The sequence below is a fragment of the Carcharhinus amblyrhynchos genome, chromosome 6, assembly GCF_965287045.1.
Source record: "Carcharhinus amblyrhynchos chromosome 6, sCarAmb.v2.hapA, whole genome shotgun sequence".
In the NCBI taxonomy this organism is placed as follows: domain Eukaryota; kingdom Metazoa; phylum Chordata; class Chondrichthyes; order Carcharhiniformes; family Carcharhinidae; genus Carcharhinus; species Carcharhinus amblyrhynchos.
This window is the reverse complement of record NC_137329.1, coordinates 48,211,611-48,232,793: the sequence shown is the minus strand read 5'-3', so window position 1 is coordinate 48,232,793 and position 21,183 is coordinate 48,211,611. Positions and strand designations below refer to the sequence as shown.

General features: G+C 43.7%; 1 protein-coding gene across 2 annotated transcripts in view; it reads right to left on the bottom strand.

Moving 5' to 3' along the window:
- slc67a1 (solute carrier family 67 member 1) overlaps positions 1–21,183 on the bottom strand; it is a 114,269-nt gene that overhangs the window by 71,823 nt on the left and 21,263 nt on the right. For both annotated transcript variants that reach the window (XM_080190411.1, XM_080190412.1), the window contains exons 2-4: positions 11,223–11,320; positions 266–411; positions 36–168 (exon numbers count right to left, since the gene is read on the bottom strand). In XM_080190411.1, coding sequence (XP_080046537.1) covers positions 36–168; positions 266–411; positions 11,223–11,320 — 377 coding nt within the window. The remainder of the gene's footprint in view (positions 1–35; positions 169–265; positions 412–11,222; positions 11,321–21,183) is intronic.

Here is a 21,183-nt window from a genome sequence, read left to right as displayed (position 1 = left end):
CAGCACACACATACACCAACTCAGTTGATACTTACCCAAACCTGGAGATTAGCAAACCACCAGTCGTAGAGCCAACGATCATCCCGACACCATATGAGAGACCAAGCTTCCCCAGGGCACCTGCCCGTTCTGACTCAGAAGACAGATCAGTCACAACCATCTGTGCAGCTGGGAAAGTTTAAAAGGAAATAAAGGATTTTAGAATCAAACACAGAAGAAACTACCAAAAAATGGAAAGAAGAAAAAAAAGAGTACCACGCAGTACCTTGCATCCCGTGCATGAAGACGGAGGGCAGTCGGGAAAGGAAAAGCAGGGGCACGGTGGTCGACAGCCCCATTAGAAGGCAGGTAAATCCTGAGGAAAGGTACGCCAGTGTTAGGGCAGCACGCCCTCCAAACAAATCACCAAACCTATCAGCAAAAATAAGAATACTCCATCAAAGATTTCTGTACCCTGAATAAATGAGCATACACAGTAAAAAGTCTGACAACACCAGGTTTTAGTCCAACCTATTTATTTGATAATATACTCACAAGCTTTCGGGGTTAGTCCCTTCGTCAGGTGAATGGAGAGTTCTGGCCTCAGACAGAGCATATAAAGCACAGACAGTTTAGAGATTACTGATTAGAATGCGAATCCTTACACCTAACCTGCTGTTCAAGACCTGAAGTGGCTGATAATGTGAGTGGAAGGAGCACTGATCACAGTTTAAAGAGATGTGTATTGTCTCCAGACAGTACAGTAAGTGAGGTTTTGCAAACCCAGGCAAGTCACGGGGGTTACAGATAGTGCGACATGAACCCAAGATCCCTGTTGAGACCGTCCTCATGTGTGCGGAACTTGGCTATCAGTCTCTGTTCAGCGACTCTGCGCTGTCGTGTGTCGTGAAGGCCGCCTTGGAGAATGCTTACCCGAAGGTCAGAGGCTGAATGCCCGTGACCACTGAAGTGTTCGCCAACAGGAAGGGAACAGTCTTGCCTGGTGACTGTCGAGCGATGTTCATTCATCCGTTGTTGTAGCGTCTGCATGGTCTCCCCGATGTCCCGAAGCATGGTACATTGGGGAGACCATGCAGACGCTACGACAACGGATGAATGAACATCGCTCGACAGTCACCAGGCAAGACTGTTCCCTTCCTGTTGGCGAACACTTCAGTGGTCACGGGCATTCAGCCTCTGACCTTCGGGTAAGCATTCTCCAAGGCGGCCTTCACAACACACGACAGCGCAGAGTCACTGAGCAGAGACTGATAGCCAAGTTCCGCACACATGAGGACGGTCTCAACAGGGATCTTGGGTTCATGTCGCACTATCTGTAACCCCCGTGACTTGCCTGGGTTTGCAAAACCTCACTTACTGTACTGTCTGGAGACAATACACATCTCTTTAAACTGTGATCAGTGCTCCTTCCACTCACATTATTAGCCACTTCAGGTCTTGAACAGCAGGTTAGGTGTAAGGATTCGCATTCTAATCAGTAATCTCTAAACTGTCTGTGCTTTATATGCTCTGTCTGAGGCCAGAACTCTCCATTCACCTGACGAAGGGACTAACCCCGAAAGCTTGTGAGCATATTATCAAATAAATAGGTTGGACTAAAACCTGGTGTTGTCAGACTTTTTACTGTGTTTACGCCAGTCCAACGCCGGCATACCCACATCATAAATGAGCATACACAGTGGGGGAACACACCAGACAGATGGGCATATTTTCTAATATGTCTCCAGAGGAAACATAAGAACATAAGAAATAGGAGCAGGAGTAAGCCATCTAGCCCTTCGAGCCTGCCCCGCCATTCAATAAGATCATGGCTGATCCGTCGTGTCTCAGTTCCACATTCCCGCCCTCTCCCCATAACCCTTAATCCCCTTGCCTATCAAAAACCTATCAACCCGCGTCTTAAATATATTTAGCGAGGCAGCCTCCACCACTTCAACGGGCAGAGAATTCCAGAGATTCACCACCCTTTGAGTGAAGAAGTTCCTCCTCAACTCCATTCTAAACCGTCCCCCCCCCTTTATCTTGAGGCTGTTCCCTCTAGTCCTACTGTCCTTTGAGCAGGAAGAGCCTCTCCACCTCTATCCTATCCATCCCATTCACCATCTTATATGTCTCAATGAGATCTCCCCTCATTCTTCTAAACTCTCGAGTACAAGCCTAGTTTATTCAGCCTCTCCTCATAGTTCAACCCCCCCAACTCTGGTATCAGCTTTGTAAACCTCCTCTGCACTCCCTCCAAGGCCAAAATATCCTTGCGTAAGTGCGGCGACCAAAACTGCACACAGTACTCCAGCTGCGGCCTCACCAGTGCCCTGTACAGTTGCAGCAAGACCCCCCTACTTTTATATTCAATCCCCCTCGCTATGAAGGCCAGCATCCCATTCGCCTTCCTGACCACCTGCTGGCTGGGTTTTTGCGACTCATGAAACAGCCAAGATAGTTGCAAAAGATAGAAATATTCCAGCTTCACCAAAAAGCATAATTTTCATCCTGTAAAAAAATGTCAGGTAGTTTTCAAAACAGCAAAAGTTAGATAAAAAAATCTCTCACCAAAATTCCAATTGGAGGACAGAGTAATTTTAGAATACAAACTAATCACTGATGATAAGATCATCTCCATCCATGCCAATCAACATTTAATTGCCATTGTATCAAAAGCAAGTGGATCGTTTGAAAGCCAGAAAGCTACAGGTGACATCTGGAGTGGTAAAGATGGTTATCATCTTAATCATCAGACTACAGCGAGAAAATACTTTTAAACATCAAATGGGGCTGCTGCAACGTATTAACAATCAGCCACTGATGGGCAGCCTCACATTCCCTCTTTTCCCCTGCCTCGACCACAAGGGACTGAGAAGATTCACATAAGGCAAGTTCCATGCGAACCATCACCACAAATTTGTCAGAAATTACCAAAAAGCACAAAGAGGGCTTCAGGTTGCATCTATTTTACAATTTGGAAATAGTTCACACATTGTTAAGGCATTAAGTATGTCTCTTTGTATAATGCAATCTCTGAATAATTCACACCATTAGTTATAGACAATACAAACTGGCCTAATGATATTGTCTTTCTTTCAAAAGAGAACCCGATAAGTACCCTCGATGATGGGGTGGTTAATATTGATAATTCAAGACATTCTATTGCATGCACAGCATGTATAAAATTTCTGTTAATAAGGCAACTGGAGCCAGATTTGTGTGAAGGAGATGGGAAGCAGGAGTCAGGAAAATTTTTGATTCTGCAAATGTGTCAAGTGGCCCCTGCTCACCACATTTTCATTCCGGGGAAGTTGGGAGGGGAGGGGTGGGATGGACTCAGATAGATGGCTTCGCTGGCAGGCTTGCGTTCATTTACTGGGACATCTGCCCAGTAGTAATCAGGTCCTCAAGCCATCACACACCCTATTCTCACTCCCATCCTCCTCACAACCCCGCCATGTCCCCTCATATCTCCCATGTTCTTCCATAACCCCTAAAAGCTCCAATTCACCCACAAATGTGCCCGATACAAAGACATGAGGGTATATCTTCCGTCCTCTTCATGCCTCTTGCGTGCCCCTTCCACAACTTTTCCTCGTATCCTCCATATCAATTCTTCCAAAGTCCACTATGTACACAACTATTGTATCATCGGCAAGTATGTCAAGTCTTGGAAATCTTCTGAAATTGGCTTTGAAAATCTCCTCTTGAATAAACTGCTCATCTTGCAACCTCTTAAAGTCCTCAATTATAGCCATGGTTTCAATAACAAAAACTTCTTTCCACTTCGTACCTCTTAATCTTGTATCAACATGCATGCATTAAAAAACTCTTTAAAGGAAGATCAGTTTATTCCAAAGTAATAAAGATATCAGTCAAACAAATGCTAACCTAGCACTCCCCCACGAACTGTATCAATATTACTTAAAGGGCTGAGTCAATAGATGTGTTAGTACTCAGCTAAGCATTCATAACGAGATCAACAAAGCAAGCTGAACAAAAGGCCAGATATGTGTTTTTCCAAAATAAGATCAATAAGTTAATGAGTCCAGTGGTGTAGTCTAAGCAAGCTAAAAAAGACAAGGTCCAAATCCAGAATCTGAGAATAATTTGATGCAGTTCTTTGATACAGGAGGGTAACATTGATGGTTCTACATCATAAAGACAGTAGAGGAGCTTTAATTTCTATATTGAGTTTGGATTGATCTGTGTTCTTTTATATATTTTAACCAGGTTCAATCTCTGTAGAAGGTTTGGTTTCCAATTGCAATTTTTGATAAAGACAATGCTTGTAGAACTCAGGTTAGCTGTGTACTGCTGTCAGTTCGGGGTCAGTCTAACTTCTAGGAGAGGAGCTGAAATCTACTTTGAGGAAGACAGAGTTTTGAAGGGCTTTGTGACTCAGATTACTCAGCATATGGGTTGTCAAACTGCTGAGCTATGTCATAAGGTTGGCCTTGACTGCATCTATAGATGTGAGTTGTTAGAGTATAGGAGGTTATCATTTAGTGTTTTCTCTGTTTGGTTCTTGTATAGTAAAACTCCTTCTGTTTTAAATAGTGGAATCTTGCCAAAATTATATTCATGGCAATCTAGTTTCCTTTCACTTTTTTTTATTAATTCGTGGGACATAGGCATCACTGGCTGGGCAGCATTTATTACCCATTCTTAGTTGCCTTTGAGAAGGTGGTGGTGAGTTGCCTTCTTGAATTGCTGCAGTCCATGTTCTGTGGGTTGACCCACAATGCCATCAGGGAGGGAATTCCAGGATTCTGACCCAGCAACTGTGAAGGAACAGCGATATATTTCCGAGTCAGGAAACTGAGTGGCTTTGAGGGGAACTTGCAGATGGTGTTCCCATTTATCTGCTGCCCTTGTCCTTCTAGATGGAAGTGGTCGTGGGTTTGGAAGGTGCTGTTTAAGGACCTTTGGTGAATTGCTGCAATGAATCTTGTAGCTAATATACATTGCTGCTATTCAGTGTTGGTGGTGGAGGGAGTGGATGTTTGTGGATATGGTGCCAATCAAAAAAGCTGATTTGTCCTGGTTGGTCAAGCTTCTTGAGTGTTGTTGGAGCTGCACCCATTCAGGCAAGTGGGGAGTATTCCATCACACTCCTGCCTTTGCCTTGTAGATAAGAACATAACATAAGAACATAAGAACATAAGAAATAGGAGCAGGAGTAGGCCATCCAGCCCTTCGAGCCTGCCCCGCCATTCAATAAGATCATGGCTCTAGGGAGTCAAGATGTGAGTTACTCGCCGCAGTTTTCTTAGCCTCTGACCTGCTCTTGTAGCCACTGTATTTACGTGGTGAGTCCAGTTGAGTTTCTAATCAATGATAACCCCAAGGACGTTGATAGTGGGGGATTCAGTGATGGTTACACCATTGACTGTCAAGGGGCGGTGGTTAGAGTGTCCCTTATTGGTGATGGTCATTGCCTGGCATTTGCGTGGCACAAATGTTACTCGCCAATTGTCAGACCAAGTCTGGATATTGTCCAGATCTTGTTGTATTTGAACTTGGACTACCTCAGTATTTGAGGAACATAAGGACATAAAAAACATAAGAAATAGGAGCAGGAGTAGGCCATCTGGCTCTTCGAGCCTGCCCCGCCATTCAATAAGATCATGGCTGATCTGTCGTGGCTCAGTTCCACATTCCCGCCCTCTCCCCATAACCCTTAATCCCCTCTCTTATCAAAAACCCATCAACCCGCGTCTTAAAAATATTTAGCGAGGTAGCCTCCACCACTTCAACGGGCAGAGAATTCCAGAGATTCACCACCCTTTGAGTGAAGAAGTTCCTCCTCAACTCCGTTCTAAACCGCCTCCCCTTTATCTTGAGGCTGTGCCCCCTAGTCCTACTGTCCTTTCTGAGCGGGAAGAGTCTCTCCACCTCTATCCTATCCATCCCATTCATCATCTTATACGTCTCAATGAGATCTCCCCTCATTCTTCTAAACTCTAACGAGTACAAGCCTAGTTTATTTAGCCTCTCCTCATAGCTCAACCCCCTCAACTCCGGCATCAGCCTAGTAAACCTCCTCTGCACTCCCTCCAAGGCCAAAATATCCTTGCGTAAGTGCGGCACCCAAAACTGCACACAGTACTCCAGCTGCGGCCTCACCAATGCCCTATACAGCTGCAGCAAGACCTCCCTACTTTTATATTCAATCCCCCTCGCTATGAAGGCCAGCATCCCATTAGCCTTCCTGACCACCTGCTGCACCTGCAAGCTGGGTTTTTGCGACTCATGCACAAGGACCCCGAGGTCCCTCTGCACCGTCACCTGCTGCAGTTTTTCTCCACGTAAGTAATAATCCTTCCTACCATTATTCCTACCAAAGTGGACCACTTCGCACTTGCCAACATTAAATTCCATTTGCCAGTTCCTGGCCCATGTGAATGGTGCTGAACATTGGCAAACATCCCCACTTCTGACCTTATGTTGGAGGTAAGGTCATTGATAAAGCAGTTGAAGATTGTTGGGCCTAGAACACTACCCTGAGGAACTCCTGCAGAGATGTCATGGAGCTGAAATGACTGACCCTCCACAACCACCTTCCTATATGCCAGGCATGACTCTGACCGGCGGAGAGTTTGCCCCCTGATACCCATTGATTCTAGTTTTGCTAAGGCTCCTTGATGTCCCACTCGGTAGAATGTGGCCTTGATGTCAAAAACTGTCACTCACACCTCATCTTTGGAATTCAGCTCTTTTGTCAATGTTTGAACCAAGGCTGTAATGAGATCAGGAGCTGAGTGACCCTGGTGAAACTCAAACTGGGCATCACTGAGCATGTTATTGTTGAGTCAGTGCTGCTTGATAGCACAAATTGATTACCCCTTCCATCACTTTATCGATGGTCGAGAGTAGACTGATTGGGCAGTAATTGGCTGGGTTGGATTTGTCCAGATGTGTATGTACCGGACGTACCTGGGAAATTTTCTGCATTGTCGGGTAGATGCCAGTGTTGTAACTGTACTGGAAGAGCTTGGCTAGGGGAATTGAAAGTTCTGGAGCACAAATCTTCAGTTCTATTGCCAGAATGTTATAGGGGCCCACTGCCTTTGCAGTATCCAGTGCCTCCAACCGTTTCTTGATATCACGTGGAGTGAATCGAATTGGCTGGAGACTGGCACCTGAGATGCTGGGGACCACTGGAGGAGGCCGAGATGAATCATCCACTCGCCACTTCTGACTGAAGATTGCTGCAAGTACTTCAGCTTTATCTTTCACATTGTGCTATATGTTGATGGCTAACTTAGGAACATTGGAATTAGGAGCAGGAGGCGGCAAAGTCAGTCCTTTGAGCCTGCTCCACCATTCAATTAGATCATGGTTGATCTCTCCCTGGTCTCAAATCCACCTCCCCACCTGTTCCCATATCCCCTTATCCTTTTTTTATAATTAGAAATACATCTATCCCCTTTGTGAAATTATTCAACGATTCACGCTCCACCATGCTATGGGGCAGCAAGTTCTACAAATTCACCACCCTCTGCAAGAAGTAGTTCTTATGTTCTTCCACCATCCTTCTGACCTGCACTCGTTGATGTGGAGATGTCAGCGTTGGACTAGGGTGAACACAGTAAGAAGTCTCATAACACCAGGTTAAAGTCCTGTTGGGAGAGTCTGCAGCACCTTCCTGGCCTTCCACTGGTGTCTGCCAGAGGAGGAGGGCGGGCTGAGATGGATCTCTGGTTGGAGGGGGAGGTGGACCTGCCGGGGGGGGGGGGGCTGCCTCCCAGGGAGGTGTGCTCTGCTGAGGGGGCCTGCCTCCTGGGAGGGGTCTGCTTCCCAGGGGGTTCAGATTGCGGTGGGACGGGTCTGCCAGGGTGATTAGCGGGACGTCTGCAAATGGTGTTCGAGGAGGATGGGCTTCTGGAGGTTCCCTTGCAGAATAGGAATCCGCTTGGGATTTTTATTCTGCAGGTTAGTAACAGCACGGATCCGGAACGCATCCAATGACAGTAAAGTGGGATTTGGCAGTAGAATTGGGCACGCGGTTCATTAAGTCAATTTAAATGCAAACTAATGCATTTAAATCGTCGGGCTGCCCGATTGGGGCATGGACCGGATCCGCGCCCAAAATCAGGTGTTGGTAAAGCCGCGATCTGCTTGGTTTCAGGTGCAGATCGCATTGTAGGCCCGATGCCCAAATTTACCATGATTTTGCGCCTGAAAACAGGTGTGAATTTTTTTGTAAAATCGAGCCCTCCATCTGCCAAATTTTGGCCCATTCCCCTAGCCTATCTATATCCATCTGTAAAATCTTTATATTCCCTTCTCTGCTTGCTTTCCCAATTATTTCAGTATCATCTGCAAATTTTGCTATGTTACACTCTGACCCTGCCTGCACGTGGCACCCCACTAGATGCATTTTACCAGCCAGAGAGGAACCCTTTATCCTGACTCTCTGTTTTCTGCCAGTCAGCCAATCCTCAATCCAATCCAGCACTCTATCCCCAATCCTCTGTGATCTCACTTTCCAGATCAGCCTTTTATGCGGCATTTTGTCAAATGCCTTCTGGAAGTCCAGATATATCACATCCACAGGTTCCCCACTATCCACCTTGCTGGTTATGTCTCACTGAACTCAGGCAATTTGTCAATCATGACTTATCCTTCATAAAGCCATGCTGACAATGATGGATTGAGCTTTGCCTTTCCAAATGCTCACCATCTCCTCCTTAATGATGCTTTGAGAGTATTGCAAATAATGCCCAGTTTTCCTCCACTTTTCTTCTGCACCTTATCTACACATTATCCAATATTATATGAAATATTTAAAACAATAATATTATTTACAGATCAGTACTTGTGGCAACACCTTTGTTTTAGTAAATAACTTGGAGTTTGGATCTCTTCTATTTTCAGAAGAAAATTACCAGTCTCTATTGAGATTGCACTGTGTTGCAATGCTGGTGATAGCGTAACTTTTAAAATCTTTTGTAATTGTTTAAAGAGAAAGTTAAAATTAATGCAGTGATTCAGAATTATTTTCTTTTTTTCAATGTCTCAAACTGTTGACACAATAATTTTACTTTTCAATCACAAAGACTCGAGTTTTCCTCTTTTACATGCTACAATGAGTGTGCAAAACAGAGTAACCTCTGCCCCACCTCCACGCTCAGGGAAAGCAGCTCAGAATAGTTATGCAAATACTGTATTAAACAAATACAAATATGAAATCATTTTACTAGGGGATGGTGTTACATGCTCTGTGTAACACCATCCTGTCGTCTTCAGGGCCAAGACTCCATGCTGCCACACACTGGCCAGTACACTTCCTCACTGTATCTAACTATAGTTATATGTATGATTCAGCTATATGTCTGTTGAAAACTATTGCCACGCTATGCAATGACAACCGCAAAAGTCACAGTGGGCAATGAAATTGTGATATCCTAATTCTTCTGCGAAGGCAAACTGATAGATTAGTAACTCTGGGAGATTCAATGTTAAGGCACATGCCAAGACAATTTCTTTTATCTTCAAGGAACTCAGGGAGGGGAGCTAAGATGCATAATGTAGGTCATAGTCAAAACTTAAAAAAGAGTAAGAGGGAAACCTTACGTAAAATTGGGAAGTAGTGGCTGCATGGTTCCAGCAGATTCTAAATTCCTGCAGATTTTAGAGAATAGGATGTATGTAAGGAATTTCCCAATTTTTTAAGTTCTAGAAACGAATGAACTACATGGTGCAATGAGTCTTGATTTAAACATTAAGGCAAATTTGGAGTTAAGAGAAGAATATTCAGAGGAGCACTGTCCATTGTTGTACAGTAGCATACAAAAAATACTGCAACTGAAAGCGGGGTGGGGAAGAAAGCATAAAAACTTACTAAGGAGAGTGAAGTAAGTATTAGAAGAGCTTCCCCTGATATGTGCACACTACTCAAATCTTGGATAGACTTGAGACTTTACAAAGAAATTGTTGAAAGAATATAAAGTGCTTGGCATGAATTAGAAAACCAAGTTTCCTGATGGCAGCTTTAGCAATGTGGTGGGGATAGGGAATGAGAGTTCCATTTGAGATCATAGGCATTACCAAGACTTCTAAGGATGGTACTTGAAGATGAGTAACAGTGATACTATCAAAATGAAGTGAGAGCTGTTTTTTAGAATTATAAATGATATAAAAGAAACTGTCACTGAATTTGAAGAAAAATTGAACAAAGGTAATGGGCAGTTAACAATTTAACCATTAAAATGCAAATGGAATGAAGACTGCCTGTATGGACAGCAAGTGTTCTGAAGGAAATTTTCTGAACCTATATTGGAATCTTCAGTAAAATGGTGGATTTCCCCAGCTGAACCATTGTAGCTGCACTAAGGTACTATATAGCTCTTCAATAAATCCCACTACCACCTTCTCAGGTAAAGTAATGGCAATAAGTTCAGCCTTGCTATAATTGGCCACATTCTGTGAACAACTTTTTTTTAAACCATATATGGGTTAGATAATGAGTGGATAAGATGAGGATGAAAATTTGAGAGAGAACTTGACATTATTCAAAATACTAACTCAAGATAAGCTATCAACATGTAGCACAATGTGAAAGGAAATTAGATAGCCATGAAAGTTATTTTGGTGGAAGACTTAAGGATAGAAACTCATTTGAAATTTCAGGTTGCCAAAAGGTTTGGAAATATTCAAGGTGAAGATAATTGAATCCAAAAGTAGAGATTCAAAAAAAAGGGGATCAGAAGGAGGAAACATGAAACATTACACTGATGATAATGGATTTGACCAGAACTCCAAGGTAATGGACAATTTGACAGTTAGCAATAACTTCAATAATTTTAGAAAGCTCCAAAGCAAAAGGAAATACAGCAATACTTGAAAGAATAAATGGGGACAGGACAAATATTAGCAAATTGCCAAGGAAAGGTAGCCTGAGATTTTGAGAAGCTAAATTGATGCAATAAGTCCAGGGGCAAAAGTCTTATGGACCAGTGGAGTACAAGAGTTGTATCAGTCTTCAAGTTTAGATACGCAACGTCAGAGTTAATTGAGGAGCTCATAAGTTCCAGAGTTGAGACATATGATGTAGTGGATGTCTATAGGTTCATGGAGGCATGCTATTGGAGTGAAGGTAAAGTAATCCTGTGTGGGTCAGGCTTCATTGTGTAGAGGTGCTTCCTGATATAAAAGCAAGCTTCACTGTAAATTTTCACAGAATTCAATCCTTGAGAATCCAGTCATTCTGTTTCCTGGTCCGAGTTATTTACCTGCCAAATAGGGGTCCTCCCAGGAGCTGAATAATAGCAAACGTTGTCTGTAGGTAACCAAACATGACCGTATCCATCCCCAGCCTCTTCGACAAATACTATGGACAAAATATTAGTGTTAGAGTTTGGGATAATACTGTCTAGTGTTCTAAAGCCTCGAACCAAGCAGACTAAACTCTGGAAAACTTTGCTTTCTCCATATTTATTAAATGGAAAGTTAGTTAACATTGCCTCAGGTATATTACTAATTATTGATCACTAAGCAGTCAAGATGTAATCTATCAAATCATCAATACAGAATCAAAATATAAATTTAGTTGAGAACTGGCAAGCAAAATTATGCTTAATTCCAAGGAAAGGATTAAGCAGGTTCGTTATGAAGTACAGCAAGAATGTCAGCAGCTATTCAAAAACATCGACCAATACCAATCAACCAGAATGGAAAAAATACTGGTTACAAAACAGAAAACAGAGTGTGGGGATTAAAGTTAGTTATTCAGACTGACAAAAGTCGGAAAAATGTTTCACTGGGATTGATGCTGGGACTACAGTTGTTCACCATTTTGAGTTTGGACTCAGAATCAGGAATATAATATCCAGGTTTGCAACTGACATCAAATTAGGGAGTTTGCTCAATACTGAGAAAAGCTGTGACAATTTACAAAACGTCATTACAAATCTTGCAGAATGGCTGTGTAAATGACAAATGATTTTCAACACATACAATTGCGGGTGATGCATTTTGGTAGGAGGAGTAAGGATCTCACCTTATACATGGGAAATAAATAGTCTACAGAAGAAAAGGTAGACAGTAACATACTGGTAATGTTACCAGACCAGTAATCCAGAAACTCGGACTAACGATCCAGAGACATGGGCTCAAATCTCACCATGGCAACTTGGAACTTAAATTCAATTAATAAAATCTCTATTTTTAAAAAAAACTAATCTTGGTAATAATGACAATAAAACTATCAATTGTAATTTTAAAAAATGCTCATAATGTCCTTTAAGGAAATTATCTGCAGTCTTTATCTGGCAAAACCTACATGACTCTGCACCAACATCAATGTAGTTGTCTCTGAAATGGTCCAGCAAGCCGTTTGGTTGCAACAAGATACTACACAGTCTGAAAAAAGGAATGAAATCAGACAGACCATCAAAGCAGCAGAAACAACAGCAAACTCAGTTCTGTCAATCCTGCAAAATCCTCCTTACTTAGGGCTTTTGCCCAAATTGGGAGAGGTGCCCCACAGACTGGCCAAGCAACAGCCTGACATAGTTATACTCATGAATTATGCCTTACAGACAATTTCTCAGCCAGCATCATCATCATTCCCAGTGAACTCTTGTTCCATTGGTAGGACAGACACAGTAGAGGTGGTGGCACAAAAGTGTATGGTCAGGGTGGAATTGCCCAGTTGTCCTACTTGACCTTGCCCTCACCCTCACCAATCCATCTGTTGCACACAGATGCATTGAACCATGACAGTATTGGTAGAAGCAACTAGATAGGGAGTAGATAGGAGGGATGGGAAGATGGGACTCAACATCAGGGGGCTTGCCCCTCCCTCCCCCCGACACACACTGGCGTAAATTGCCTGACAGCCTTTGTATTGCAGAGAATACCATAAATTCATGATACTCAGCTTGCCCAAAAAACATCTGTAGGACACCGATTTTGTTTTTGGGCAAATTGCCCCCACCATGTCTGTATGAAAAATATGCAAGTAGAAGAAGATTAGGGGTCACTTCCATTGAAAACGTGTTTCTTGTGGAACACAATAAACTGTCAGCAAGAGCTTGGCCTGGAGGGGATCCCATGACAATGCCACCTATTTAAAGCAGTCCATTTCTATCTACAGCAAGACTCAGACAATATTCAGGCTTGGGCTGGAAAGTAACATTTGTGCCACATAAGAACCAGGTAATGATCATCTCCAACAAGAGAGAATCTAATCATCTCTCCTTGACATTGAATAGCATTATCATGCTGAAGCCCTCACAATCAATATACGGGGATGCTCTGGTAATAATCTTTCAAGAATCCTTAAATTCTGGAAAAGTCCCACAAGATTGGAAAACTGCCAATGTAACATCTTTATGCAAAAAAAGACAAAAAGCAAGTAGCTATAGACCAATTAGCTTAACCTCTATCATTGGGAAAATGTTTGGGTCCATTATAAGGAATGTAATAACAGAGCATTTAAAAATATATAATACAATCAAACGGAGTCAGCATGGTTTCATGAAGGGACATGATGCCTAATAATAAAAGAATTATTAGAATTCTTTGAGGTGGCAACAAGCAGAGTATATAAAAGGAGAACCAGTTGATGCAATATACTTGGATTTCAAAATATTATTTGTTAAGGTATCACATGAAAGACTGCTTAAAAAGATAGCATACGGTGTTATGGCTGGTATAAGAGCATGGATAGAGGATTGGCTAAGTTATGGAAGACAGTTGGGATAAGCGGAACATTTTCAGGATGGCAACCTGTAACTAGTGAAGTGTGGTAAGAAGTCTCACAACAGCAGGTTAGAGTCCAACCAGTTTATTTAATAATAATCTCACAAGCTTTCGGAAACGGTGTTCCTTTGTCAGGTGTGTGGAAGGTTCTGATCAGAGAAGGGCATATAAAGTCACACACAGTTTACAGAATACTGATTAAAATGCAAGTCTTTACAGCTAACCTGCTATTCAAGTCTTAAAGATTCAGATTCTAACCTAGTGTTGTGAGACTTCTTACTGTGTTTACCCCAGTCCAATGCTGGCATCTCTACATCATGACTAGTGAAGTGTCACAGGGATTCTTGGCAGGGTCACAATCATTCACAATACATATTAATGATTTGGACAAGGGAAGCAAAGATACTAATGCCAAGTTTGTGGATGACACAAAAATAGGTGGGAAGGCAAGTGGTGAGGATGACACAAAGGCTACAGAGGGATATAGACAGATTAGGTGAATGGACGAAAACTTGGTAGATGGAATATGATACAGGAAAATGTGAAGTTATGCATTTTGGTAGGAAAAATAAAGGAACTAGGTGTTATTTAAATGCAGAAAGCTGCAGCACAGGGCTTTAGGGGTCTTCATGTATAAATTACAAAAAGATAGTATGCAAGTTCAGCAAGTAATTTTTTTAAAAAATTCATTCGTGGGACATGAGCATCACCGGCTGTTCAGCGTTTTTTGCCCATCTCTAGTTGCCCTTGAACTGAGTGGCTTGCTGAGTGGCATTTCAGAGAGCAGTTGAGAATCAACTACAGTGCTGTGGCTCTGGAGTCCCATGTAGGCCAGACCGGTAAGGATGGCCGATTTCTTTCCCTAAAGGACATTAGTGAACCAGATGGGTTTTTCTGAGAATTGGCAATGACTTCATGATCATCAGCAGATTTTAATTCCAAATATTTTTTATTGAATTCTAATTCCACCATCTGCCATGGCGGGATTTGAACCTGGGTCCCCAGAACATTAGCTGACTTTCTGGATTAATAGTCCAGCAATAATACCGCCAGGCCATCGCATCCCTCACAACTGGGAAGGCTGATGAAATGAAATGCTGGCCTTTATTTCAAAGGGAATGGAGTGTAAAAATAGGGAAGTTTTGCTAAAAGTACTGTGGCCAAATGGACCATCTAAAATGGCTATTTGTAAAGTACTCTGGGACAATTGGGCAAGAACTAAAACGACAGGCTGCAGCCTAAAAGGCAGAGATAAACAGGCTACAACCCAAACAAATGAATACACAGGACATGGGTCATCTCCAGGACAAAAAAAGAGACTTTCGGGTCAAACTGCATTGTTTACCAGACATAGGGCACCGTAACCTCTTATTTGGGAGGTAGGTGTGTATTCTACGTGCCCCCAGCACCTACAGACATGGCCATTGGAGACACACCCAGATATTGCAGCACCCAACAGGACTTTATCGATCAGGGTGATCAAGTCCTGATCATTGATTGGCAATGGTCAAAAGGGGCGTGAAACCCAATGGAGTATAAAGGGTTCTGCACAACCAAGAATCTCTCTCTCTCTCTAACCCCACGAACAAGCTACAACAATGGTGCCTATCGCCAGCGATGACCAGCACGAGGAGAGCCACCACACCTGAGAAGGAAGGAAGACCAGACCCAGAGTGCCAGACCAGACTATGCAGAGGATGACTGAGACCAGTGCACAGATAAAGGCCAATATCTGCTTGGGTACTTGCCAGTCACGCAAAGTTAAGTCAAGGTCTCATATTGGACTTGAACTTTAGTATTTTCTGTAAGATAACTTATTGTTGGTTGGGTGGGTGATTATTGATTGTGTGTTTTAAATAAATATTGGTTGTACTAACAAGATGTCTACTTGCAGTTCTTTGTCCGTTGTATAAGGGTTAAAACAGACTGTGCGGCAGGCACAGTAATTGGTGACACCGCCAGGACAATCGACAGTAAGTAACTTTGTTGCTCCGATATTGAATTCTGCAGGATATATATTGAATAATTACTTAAAACTCAGAGCCAACAGGTGTAAACTCCTTATTGGACAAATAACTGCTTTTGGGAAATTGTTTATTGTGCATGCATTGTCACTAACAAGGAGGAAAGGGTAAAATCCATAGGTTTGCATTCGAATCTGGAGGGAATATGACCGGACTATAGCTCAAAGCCGTATCTGCAGTCCGATCAACTCCCTATCTCTTGTCATTGAATATAGAATGGCAGGAAACAGCATAGAGACAGAAAAGTGTCCCATATGGGGAACAAAAATCAGGGAATTTATTAAGAAAGGGTGGCCCTTCTGGGCAGAATCTTGTGCCAATACTGATATGGCACTGGGATCCATAGGGCAAGTAGTATTGGGATGATCTAAGGGAAGTTCAGGGAAAACAGGCAGGTAAATGCGAGAAAGAAATTGTCATTGAGAGCTGCTTAAGACAGCTGCCAGGAACAGAAAAAGAATTAAATACTGGCAGAATCAAAGCAGGCACAGGAGGAAAAGGAGGAAGAGAATAAGAAACTAAAGGAACAACAGCAGAAGAGGATAGAGCAGATAAGAGCCGAAAAGGACAGAGAACCAGCTAGGCAAATTTATTACATCTGGGCAATTTTCAAACCCAGTATGAGAGAGCCTACCAAGAACCCGGTGCACTGTCTTGGCCAAAAGGTGAAGCCGAGTGGGCAGTAGCACAATTGGAAGCTAAGTGCACTGATCTGCAGGCAGCAATAAAAGCACTACATCAAGCTAGTAAAGAGCTGAGACAGGCAACCGCTGACCACTCCAATTGCCAGCAAGAAATTTCATGTATGGAATCCCTATTAATCGGTTCAAAACGGATTTATGTGTACCTTCGGGACAGTAGAGGAAAGGAGACAGAGAATGCAGATTAGGGAGAGTTAAAGGAGAATGCTAGACTTTACGTTACGCAAATCGACCATTGAGGTCTACCACCATCTTTCCCAGGGGAAATCATACTCCACCGCACCCCCAGATTCACCTCCAGTACCGATGCACCTAGTGATGACTGAACATTGGGTAGGAGAGTCTTGGGGCCCAGCTGTTACATACACGATCCCAATTACGGTGGCACAATTGGCTGAAATCACAAACAAAATCACAAATTTTGACCCTTTAGCTGATCCACACAATTTCTTTGAGGATGTTAGGCAGCAGAAGATGGGCTAGATGAAAGGGAAGAAGTGAAGCTGATAGTCATGTGCTAAAGCAAGTCTTCACGGTTTGCCTTGCCAGCCCCTCAAAATGTTGGGGAAGGAACCTTAAAATTAAGAAAGCGATATTGACTGCGGTAGGGTTTAATAAAGGGGATCCTGTAGATGGGTTAAATAAATGTAGACAGAGGAAAGGGGAACATCCGACTGCCTTTGCTGGTCATTTATGGATCCCCTTCATGGGAGTGTATGGGGAACTGGATCGGGCTAGATTAAATGAAATTGATTCATCCAAATAGGCGAGGACATTAGTCTCACACACCACAGAGGAAGGCAAGAAAGCCTGCACTGATTTTGACCCTGCAGAAACCACACACAATGAAGCATGGGTTCTCCGGTGCTTAGCTCGAATCTGGGAACAGGAAGTTCAGGGAGCCCCAATATCACAGTCAGAAAGGGAGGCGAGAATGCTCCTGATGAGGGCTAGCCAGGGTTCAGTATGGGGAAATGAAGATAGAGGGGATCACCAACACCAGAGAGATATAGCTCCACCTTATACTGCAGCTCCAGGAAGAAATAAAGGGACATGTTTTAATTGCGGGCAGCCAGGACACTTCGCCCGAAATTGTAGGAGACCCCTGCCACCATGTACACGGTCCCCGAGACTACCAGGACCACTGGCTCCACCAGTTAGGGCAGCTCCTAGGCACGAGAGAGAACACTGTCCACCACTGATGGAAGGTGCCGGTCACCCCATGCACACCGTAAGCATGAGCCCATCATTGTATCCAACTGTCCCCGCCTATGGAACCCTAGATTGACGGTGCCCGGCCTCCCCAACCTGGGTCTGTAGCACCAGGAGGGATAGTGTAGGGAGACCCCTAGTTAACAGCGAGATAAGAGGCCACCTCGTAGAATTCCTTTGGGATACCAGACACTTCCGAACTGCTCTGAATGTATCAAAATTAAAAACAGACATCCCTTGGCAACTACAGGCACGTTCAGTGGATTCACACGACCCATGCAGGAGGGACGCATTACAGCCCCTGTACAGGTCCACCTAGGTAATATGGTGTGTGAGCATCCAGTGATATTAGTTGACCTTCCCCCAAATACTGAACACATCCTTGGGTCCAATTACATGAATAAGTGTAATCTTTCATTTGATCCAGCTAATCAATGCAATTGGCAGATGGCTACAATTAGCAAAGCAACAATCATTCCAGTCGGGACATATGCTAATAGGATTAGCACAATAGGGGAATTCTGGTTTGATCCCTTAATGATTAGCAGTGATCCAGCCATCAGGAAGGTGCTTCAAAGGAACACTGGGGCATTTGCATGGCATAAACATGATTGTGGTCAGATGCCTGGGGAGGGGTTAGTTGAAGGGCCGGATCCGAAACCCCAAAGACAGTATGGTTTCCCCAGACAGGCACAGGGGGAGGTGGCCAAAGTAATTGATACCTATTACAGCATGGGGTGTTGAGATGAGTGGCATCCACAAATAATGTGCTGATATGGCCTGTGAAGAAAATAGATGGATCATGGCGGTTAAAGGTCAATTATCGGGAATTAAATAAGGTTACCCCATGCATGGCCTCCACAGTAGCCACAAGCCCCGTCACCACGATGAGACAGGGAGCTCAGGCAAGTTTTTCATGGTACTATCAGTAACAGCTTCTGGTCCATCCCTTTAAAATCGGTCTTGCCAGTACAAGTTTGCCTTTACCTTCTAAGTAATACACTTGGACTTGCCTACCACAGGGTTTCCATAATTCCCCGTCTATCTTCCACAGGCGACTAGCTGCTAGGCTAGAAAAGTTTTCCTGACCCGAGTGCTTGGTCCAATACATAGATGATTTATTGTAACAGACTAACACCAAAGAGGAGCATATAGCATTGCTGGATGAATTACTCACACTGCTCCACTTATTAGGCTGCAAAGTCAATCAAAATTTTGCAACCCAAGGTTATATACCTAGGTACAGTGATTACCCATGGGAAGAGGGAGATTGAACAGGAGAGGATAGACTCCATAAGTGCACCTCCTACTGCCCCGAGATGTGAGTACCCTCCAATCCTTCCTAGGTCTAGGAGGTACTGTTGGAACCATATAGATGGCTTTGCCACCAAGGCAGCCCCGCTTTACAAATTACTAAAGAAAAATGTGACCTGGAAGTGGAATGCGCAGCACCCAGCTGCAGTAACCAATTTAAAGTGCGCCCTTGCCACAATGCCAGCCTTACTAGTCCTTAACCCAGATTTACCATATGCCTTAGAAGTTGCAGCCTCCGACCACACATTTTTAGCAGTATTATTACAAGAAACTCATGGTGGACAAGCCCAGTAGCCTATGCCTCACAAGTACTGGACACAGTCGAACAAGGCTTCTCTGGGTGTGAACGACACCTGCTCGCGGTATTTTGGGCCGTGCAGCATTTTGTCTATATCACCAGATTGAACCCAATAACTGTTCTCACTGATGGCTCAGTAAGCCAGGTTCGCGCTGCCTGCTGGTCACTACTACTGCAGGGTAGGGACATCACTGTAAAGCGAACCAAAGTGCCCATGTTCCTGGCACATAATTTAAATTATGGGGGAGATCTGCACGAGTGTCAGATTATGGTTATAGATTTAAAGGACCCCACAGGTCTGTTTATCCCGAAACAATAGGAGACACGATCAGGGATAAAATTGAAGCCACCCAACAGACAGACTCAGCCATGAGAATTTATGTAGACGGTTCATCCACCATAGAGGATGGGACCAGGATCACAGGATGTGGCATTTATGTGGAAAACCAACAGGGACAGCCACTGATAGAACTCGCCCTCAAACTACTCAGTCATTTGAGTGCTCAACCTGCCGAATTAGCAGCAGTCGCATACGTAGTGAGTCATCCAGACCCATTTCCAATCCCTGCCAACATACACTCTGATAGTATGTACGCGTGCAACAGCCTGACTGAGTTCCTACCATTATGGGAAGCCAGAGGCTTCGTATCTGCGGACAGAAAGCCCCTATCATCAGCCCTCTTATTAAAATATGTTCTGCAGGCCACCCAAGGATGCACATATGGAATTATTAAGGTTAGTCGCCACAACAGGACCTCCCCACCTGGTAACTGTAAGGCTGATGCACTAGCCAAGGCTGGTGCTCGTACAGGACAGTGTTGGCAGCCACCTGTAGGGGAGCAACTAAATGCTGTGACGATTTGCCAAACTAATATAGCCGACCTGGTCCAGGCACAGCACACTGACAGTTCCCTAAAACAAATTTTAGAAGGAGTCTACCCAGCCCCATGTGAGAAATGGAAGGACAAAATACAAATTCAGGAGGGTCTGATATTAACGGCAAACACATACGTCCCTACCCAGAACAGAAATCAGTTCATCTACCAGTACCATGACGGACATGGCTATCGGAGCACAGAGATAACAATCAAGTGATTAAAAGAATTAGTGGCCCAAACTACACAATGACCTTGCCCATTATATCGGCAATCGTTTAATTTGTGCCCAGAACAACCCCGATAGGTATGCCAGAAAAGCGTGGCTAAGACACACATGCCTAGTAGAAGGCTCCTGGACAAATCTCCAAATTAATTATATTGGCCCATTACTGCCACGTAGGAATGGATTTAAATACTTCCTAGTAATAATAGATACCTTCACCAAATGGGTCGAGGTATTCCCCATTAGATCCAACACTGCTAAGGCCACTACAAAGATATTAGCCCAGCAGGTGTTTACATGATGGGGTCTTCCCTGCAGCACACAGTCCGACACATTTCACTGGGTGGGTGATGCAGAATGTTATGGCTATGTTTGACATCAAGCAGAAATTTCATATCGCCTACCATCCACAATCCAGTGGAATTGTAGAGCGCATGAACTGAATGCTAAAAGGGATCATTAGAAAGACAGTGCAGCAAAATAGCACATGAAATGCAGTACTTCTCTTTGCTCTCATGATGATATGCAACACCGTTTCCAGTTCTACTGGATTCACCCCCCCCCAACACATTAATGACTGGCCGACCTATGAGGGGAGCTAAATACTTATTGGGATTTGAATTAACTGAGCCTGCTATCACAGCACTCACCCATGAGAAAGCCACCCAGCAGATAACTGAAAACATTAAAGCAGTTAACTGTGGCTGTCTGATTAGGAGTTAAAACGAAACAGAGCAAGGCATATTTCAATAAAAGGGTACACCCAGTAGAATATACAGTTGGCCAGCATGTGATGGTTTCCCTCTACAACCCCAGTTCTTTCTTGTCGTCGAGATAT